The following is an 8,052-nucleotide window of genomic DNA, read 5'->3' as shown; positions in this document are numbered from 1 at the left end:
TATAAAGCATAATTATTCAAATTCCTATTAGTAATGCTCCTTTCTTTTTAATGAACAATTTGTTTTGGCAATTTTCTGTAGATGTGAGAACAGAACATGTCCATAACACTCCTGTCATTCACAGCATTAAACAGAATGATTTTCAAAACAAAATAAAAACATCTACTGTAAAAAAAAAAAAACCTTATGAATGCTGAGATTTAAAAAAACTTGTGAAAATCTTCAGCAGCAGATGCCTAAATAGAATAAACTGATTTCCTGAACTGTACACACATATACAAGATAAGACTTTCCAGTATGGCAAGACACCATGTTGAGGCCTTTCAACAGACTCAGGAACTGGGTTCTAAAAGGCTTCTTAATTTCTGGTTTGGTAAAATTCTTCAGTAGAGTCTTACTGTGAGAGTATATGGCCTAGAACTCATAATGACAGAAAAGGTAGATCAAGAGCCATAACTAAAACAAAGTATTTAACCTTTTATCTTCCCCTCAAGGTAAATCTAGAGTAGTTTCATATTGACTTTATGCAATTATTTGACTTTGAGGATTTGAATGAAAGAATGTTTATACTTCTACTTGATTTTTCTAAAATGATATTTAAGAGTATCTAGCCACCTTGAGGATTCCTGGAAATTTTACTCACCCTTTACCATACCTCTTCCCTCTGTACATTCCTATGCTATTACCACTAAACCACCACAAAAATTAACTTTTAAAAAAAGTAACAGAATTGATGTGAATCCAGTCAAAGAAATCACTAGGAAGAGTTTAGGGTCTGCAGTTTTATGACTTTCTTTACAACATTTGAATTTTAAAGATCTTCTCTAGAAATTTTTTTTTAAATAAAACTTTTATTGGAGAAAAATAGAACCACCACGTACACAGGAAAAAGAACACAAAAATTCAACCGATACAGAACTGAAAAGTCACATTTACCCAATGTTTGTAATTACTTTTCAATTTCTTAAACAGTTCTACTCAATTTGTTTTTAATAGCCTTGCCAATTTTTCAAATGAACCAGCATCAAGTTTTCAAACATTAAGAGCCTCAGAAAAGGGACCAGCTTTCAAGATGATGAAGGTGGCACCAAGAGTCTCCTCCTAACAGGACCGATTCTATATAATTTCGTAAGAGTAACTACCAAGTCTCGTGGAACTATCTACATATCTCAGAGACCATCAGGGATGAGTTAGAACACTGATGTAGATGGTCCAATATGGAGAAAAGGCAAACAAAATAGTTGTATTTCCTGGTCAGATGACCTCATATAAGGAAACACCAGAAGAGCTGAGAATATAAGGGTAATGACTGTTCAAAAGAAAATTAGGAAGGCATTCAAAATACCACATATTGTTACACAACAGTGTGCACACTGACACAATTAGAGAGACACAGGCAACTGTGTTAAAATAACTGTTCACAGGTCTTTGAGAATTCAAGAAAATAATACCAGACACAAAAACCAAGTCTCTGGTTAGAACCTAGGTATTCTTCCTACCTAATGACTCCAAATAGTAAAGGAAATAAACTACTGCAAAAACAGTTCTAATTTTTAAAAATAAGAACAAAATTTTCTGCTTTTCCTTTGTGATCGATTAATTTCAAAACTTCAAGAAAAAACAAATACAAAAGAAAAAAACACCACTGGTGGTAAAGATAAGCCTTTTACTCACAAGATCCATTTGAAGAACAATACTTTTGCTCTATTCTGTATAATCTGAATAATCCTAGGATATTCCCCTGAAAAGTAGGTGCCTGGTCATTGTAAGGATTCTTCAAACAATTTTGAAAGGAACAAGATCAGCATGAAATAGAATTTGCAATTCCAAACTAGTGGATGTGTGGAGAAAATGAGAGGACCTTTACATCTAGGGCTATAGGAAGTTAGAATAAAAATGACAGTAAAGGCTTATTTACCAACAAAGAGTTAGGGTGCTTCCCCAAAAAAACTTTGGTAATAAAAAATAGGAATGCTAAATCCTAAAAAGCCTGTAACAATCTACAATTGGTCCAAGTTAAACACAAAACTGTTCAAGCAACATTAAAGTCTAAAGGAAGTTGAAAACTACCTGATGAATTTTCAGTTGTGTAAAAATTTACAAAATATGCGGGTTTTGGTCTCTTTTGCAATGTTCATATTGTATTCATTTTTAATATGAAGAAAGTTGGATTTTTCTCTCCTATTTTGTTCTTCTAGTACAAATGATCAGCAATTTTCTATTTCAGCTATTTTTATAAGTACCTGTTAATTAGCACAGTAAACTCAAGGCTAAGCCATATACACACATCTCACAGCCATAAATGGAACATTTGAGGATGTGTATATACAAGAGATTATATAAGCAACTGTCCCTCTACTTGAAAACTTGTTTCCAAATAAAATTTTCAAAGCATCCCTTTGAGTGTAACAGAACATTACTTAGTAAAATGGAGTTAGTTGTGGCAACTTATTTTTCTTTTCAAGGGAAATCACAAAACAGGTGAACAACCAAATCCAGGGTGGTTTTTCTATTTGATAAATACATCCAGAACTCTGTACAGTAAATAAAGTTTGCATGCAGTTTAAGTATCTTTAAATGACATATTAAGCAAATAAACCTTTGCTTCATAATTAACGGTGTATAAGAACCCCCCGTTTTTAATAGCCATAGGGACCTCTTCCCTATTTTCAAAGAGGAATCATAAAGACCAAGTACTTTCTTAAGAGTTTTCTGCACATCATACTAAATAACATGCAAAGAGTTTAACAACATTCTTCTTAAAGGTAAGTATTACTCTTTTAATGGGCATGTTAACCACTGAAAATGTCCACTCAACTATTTTCATTACACTGCTTCATTTGGTCATCGGTAGTATAAAAGAATTCAAACAATATAGGATCAACATGTTTATCGACTGGCTACAGCATGAAACACAAAATGCTCCAAGGCCAAACTTTTATGCAATGTAGTTGTACTGATTTGGGTTTTCTTTATCTCTTTCCATGTAGTCCCGGTCAATTAAGGATTCTATTCTCTTCTTTAGATCAGCAGGCTGTAAGAGAAAGCAAATTTTCAGTGCAAAGCTCATAGTTACTGGTTCAAGTCCATTTACCAACACTCCATTAAAAAAGGAACAGCCTGCCCTAACTGGTTTGGCTCAGTGGATAGAGCATCGGCCTGCGGACTGAAAGGTCCCAGGTTCGATTCCGGTCAAGGGCATGTACCTTGGTTGCGGACACATCCCCAGTAGGAGGTGTGCAGGAAGCAGCTGATCGATGTTTCTCTCTCATAGATGTTTCTAACTCTCTATCCCTTTCTCTTCCTCTCTGTAAAAAATCAGTAAAATATATTATATATAAAAAAAAAAGGTCAATGGTTCAATTCCTGGTCAGGGGACATACTCAGGTTGTGGTTTTAGTCCCTGGTAGGGGCGGTGTGCAGGAGACAGCCAATTGCTGTTTCTCTCTCTCCCTCTTCCTCCCTCCCCCCACTCTCCCTTCCTCCTTAAAATCAATTTTAAAATATTTTTTAAAAAACTTGTGTCCCTCCAAACAATGTTGAGGCTTTAATCTATGTTTGTAAGATTCATGTTTGAAAATATGTATTCTTTTATATATAACTAGAGGCCCAGTGCACGAAAATTTGTGCACTGGGTGGGGGTGGGGGGTGTCCCTCAGCCCAGCCTGAGGCCTCTTGCAGTCCAGAAGCCCTCAGGGGATGTCCGACTGATGGCTTACGCACGCAATCAGACATCCTTAGCACTGTGATGGAGGCGGGAGAGGCTCCCACCACTTCTGCTGCACTCGCCAGCTATTAGCCCAGCTTGTGGCTGAGCAGGGCTCCCCGTGGGAGTGCATTAACCACCAGGTAGCATCTCTGGCACCGCCCCCTCAATCACCCCTTCGCCACCACCGCCAGTCACTGCTGCCCCCCAATTGCCGTCCCCTCCCTCTGCCCATTGGCACCCACCTTGGCTGGCCTGATGGCCACTTGCTGGCCGCCCCCAACCGTTCTGCCATTGAGTCAATTTGCATATTACGCTTTTATTATATAGGACAAGCTCAATATGAAAACACAGAAGTACCTACCTTTACTGGAAATTTCAACTGGTTGTACACTTCTGAAACCAGGAGGTTGTGGCTAAGCGTCTTCCTCATCTTCATAATTCGAACAATTGCAGCATCAATTTGATACTGTCTGTCTTGAAATACTCTTTCTGTAGTGCTTGCTTGTTCCTCAACCTAACAAAAAAAGTTTCACTTAGGAATTGTATCTCAAGGTAAACTTGATTACTTACACTAATTATATATTTTAGGAACATGACACTGTTAATGCACTAAATATGCTGAATTATCTAAAGGACCTTTATAAATACAGAAAATGACAGGGAAAAAACACAACTTCTTTCTGTCCTAATTATATTGCCCTGTACCTATGAAGTAATGTCAATATTAGTTAATAAAAAATACAATCTTTGAGTTGTTTTCTTAGAAGTAGACACCAAATGATACTGAACTTGTCATTTTCTTTTATTCTGTCCTTGAAATCTCTAAATGTGTCACAAGGGGTTGTTGAGTAGATTTCTGTATGACATTAGCTTGACATTAGCTTCTCTGTAAAAATGATTGACTCTGACCTCTGACTCAAAGTATCGTACTAACAAGCTAAACTAACAGAGTCAAACTATTTCTTAATAATTTTTGTACCCTGCTGGTATAGCTCAGTGGTCGAGCATCAACCTATGAACCAGGAGGTCATGGTTCGATTCCTGGTCATGGCACATGCCTGGGTTGCAGGCTAGAGCGTGCAGGGGGCAGCCAATCAATGACTCTCTCTCATCATTAATGTTTCTATATATCTCCCTTTCCCTGCCTCTCTCTGAAAAATAATTAATTAAAAAAAACTTTGAAAATAATTTTTTGGCACTTACATCAAAAGAATAATTTGGGCTTTTTGCCAGCAATTTCTTTCTGATACATCATAAATGTTTAAAAAGGACACAGTCATCTTCTAAGTGAATATCATACCTTTGATGTGAAGGTGAATAAAAAACTGGAGCTTGCCTGAGATATTGACCTCTGTCCCACATTAAAACTTTTTCTGGTTTCAATTAATGCTATTGGTTCCTTAATAAAAGTCATACAAATTCAAAAGGCAAAAATCAACAAAATATTCACTGTTAATCACAGAAATACTAAATCACTCAGATTTTTCATCAAGCAAGTTGACAAAAATTTTAAAAAGAAAATACAATCTTTAGTGCGGTTGAGGGCACTGTTAAGTCAGGCAGTCATGCTGCCAGACAAGAATGTAAATTGGTACAGACTTTCAGAAACACAATATGACATAATGTATTAAGATTCTTCAAATGTTCATACTCGTCAACCCAAAAGATCTACTTCCATGAATTTATCATAAGAGGAGACTCAGAGAGATTTTTAGGTACAAAGAGGTTTCTTACAGTTTTATTTATAAATACTAATACTAAAAATTTCTTAGCCCTGTAAAAGAATATTGTATGGCCATCTGCCATTTTATCAAGATATTTATTTAATGGCATGGAAGAAGTCTAAAGATTTAATATTAAACACAAAAAGCAGGATATAAAACTGTTAAATATCAAGTCTGTGTGCACCTCCCTTGCCAAAAAAAACCCCCGCAAAATACTGAAATACATTGAGCTAAATAGAGATAGCCATAGAAAATATTAACACCAGTGGTAGTATTATAGCTATAAAATCTTCTTTATAAATTTTTATCATGAACACATATAATTCCAGTGCATTAGGATGAGGAGAATGTAAAAGAAATACCGTTTCTTTCATTTGGATTTGGTTGATCTTTATCCTGAAAAGTTTGTGTTTGAAATCATCATTACAAATGAACTTGTCACCATCTTCGATATCTTTGCCCTTCGGATTTTTTGCCAGGACTCTAGCTTTGCCACAGGCCAAAGACTGCAGTGTTCTCCTTAACTCGCCATCCTCTGAAGAAGAAATAGTGGCTTAGTCATTTATAATAGCTCATCAACAAGAATAGCTACATTCAACCTCAATGTAGCTTCCACCCCATCCCTCTATTAATATTGTTTCCTTTTTACTCCATGGTCACCAATGACTCCCTCTGTATTTCATCTAATGATTTTTTTTCCTGGTCATCCTCTAAAGAATTCAATTACCATTCCATGTGAATTAACTACCAAACCTTCAGAAATTTTATCTCACTTCTCTCCAGTCCCTTATTTGTTTATTTATTTATTTATTTATTTAATTGTTTTTTTTATAGAAAGGAAGGGAGAGGGATAGAGAGCAAGAAACACTGATGGGAGAGAAACATCGATCAGCTGCCTCCTACACATTACTGGGGATGTACCCACAACCAAGGTACATGCCCTTGACCAGAATCGAACCTGGGACCTTTCAGTCTGCAGGCCGATGCTCTATCCACTGAGCCAAACCGGTTAGGGCCAGTCCACATTTAAAGGACACCCCCACCTGGCTGTTTTTACTACCATCTACTCCAGTATGTTCAAAATTTTACTCATCTTCCCTCCCCATAAAACTGAGTCTTCTTTCCAACTGTTAGTCATGAATCTACCAACCTATTCGGGTGAGAAACCCTGCAATTATATTTCTTCTCCTTCATCCTCCACTTATCTAGTAAGTTGTTGCTTCCTTAGAAATGCCTCTTCTCCATTCTCATTGGCCTCATTCTAGTCTAAGCCCCAACATTTTATGACAGAATTACCTCACTAGTTACTGGACTGGAACCTCTTCATCTTTCAAGCTGCCCTACATAAGTCACTTCCATTATGTCACACACTTGAGACTACAATACATTTCACTTGCTAGATTTGTAAGTCTCTACCCATCTTACCCTAACTTTTTATCTCCCTACTAGTAGACCTGCGCATGAATCAGTGAGCCAGTAGCTCGCTGCGCCCTCCTGTAGCTCTCTGCCAGCTGCTCCGCCCTCCTCCCCATAGCTTGCTGCCCTGCTCCCTCCTGTAGCTCTCCACTGCCTGCTTGTATCTCACTGCCTCACCCTTCTGCTGATCTGTGATCCTGTCTTTACGTGGTCGGTCGTTACATAACCATTTGCATATTACATCTTTATTATATAGGATTCTGTGCTGCAGTTAAACTCTTCATGACTCCTGCTCACACTGTGCTCGTTGCTACCTCCGAAAGTCTTTTCTTACAATTATTTCCACTTGCAGCATATGCTTTCTCCCTAACTAAAGCTTGAAGGTCCAACTCAAGTCCCACCCCTTTCATAAAGGCTTTCCCAAATGTACCAGTCCAGACTAATCTCTTGCTTTGCCAAATTCCTAATACACTGAGAGTCAGCACCACAGACTGGTACTTGAAATTATTTCAAGTGTCATTTCCCCCTTACCCAGTGGTTACATTATGAGTGCCAAAGAGAGGGATTATTCCTTTATATCCCCCCAGAGTTCTTAACCTAGCAGAATGCACAGAGTGGACACTGAATAATGCTTGCTAATCAACTGATTCAACACAAACCTATTCCAGTAGCCTGCTTGATCTCTTCTAAACTGAACTCCTCTCCCTCATTAAACATCAGCAGCACCAGTGTTTGAAAAAGAGAGACTTGGAGTTCTTTTTTACCCTGTTAGAGAAACAGCAATGTTTAGCCATCATTTTTAAAATATATATATATAAAGCATTAATAAAATGACTACTCTCTTACAGGGAAAGCATTTGTTTTTCAATTATTGGACTTAGAACCATGGATTAACAGTATCCAGAAAAGCCAGTATGTTCAGTATTGGGCTTAAGTGTGGTCTTACCTAACATAGAAGGAAGTATTGGGTGACGTTTCTAAAGTCTTTTTTAAAGCCCCATAATTAAAACTAAACAACGAAGTAATGAAAACTAATAACTTAGCCTTCTTATTTGTCATTACAGATATTTATCATGAGTACCAAGAAATCACTATTTCAAATGCATTTTTGACTTTTTTGATTCAGGTAAGTCATGAAAAGCTGCAGGAACTCTATTCTCGAGCTCCCAGCAACAAGAAGTTTTCAGTCAAGAAGTGGCAGTG

General features: G+C 37.1%; 1 protein-coding gene across 1 annotated transcript in view; it reads right to left on the bottom strand.

Annotated features, from left to right (window-relative positions):
• Positions 1-2,494: 2,494 nt before the first annotated feature.
• The window catches only part of CUL4B (cullin 4B), a 48,123-nt gene continuing 42,565 nt past the window's right edge, over positions 2,495-8,052 (bottom strand). The window contains exons 17-20 of the mRNA XM_006767808.2: positions 7,509-7,614; positions 5,796-5,968; positions 4,071-4,223; positions 2,495-3,034 (exon numbers count right to left, since the gene is read on the bottom strand). Coding sequence (XP_006767871.1) covers positions 2,939-3,034; positions 4,071-4,223; positions 5,796-5,968; positions 7,509-7,614 — 528 coding nt within the window. The 3' untranslated portion in view covers positions 2,495-2,938. The remainder of the gene's footprint in view (positions 3,035-4,070; positions 4,224-5,795; positions 5,969-7,508; positions 7,615-8,052) is intronic.

This window comes from Myotis davidii, unplaced genomic scaffold (genome assembly GCF_000327345.1).
Source record: "Myotis davidii unplaced genomic scaffold, ASM32734v1 scaffold500, whole genome shotgun sequence".
In the NCBI taxonomy this organism is placed as follows: Eukaryota; Metazoa; Chordata; class Mammalia; order Chiroptera; family Vespertilionidae; genus Myotis; species Myotis davidii.
The sequence above is the reverse complement of the archived record's forward strand: the minus strand, read 5'-3'. Positions and strand labels throughout refer to the sequence as shown.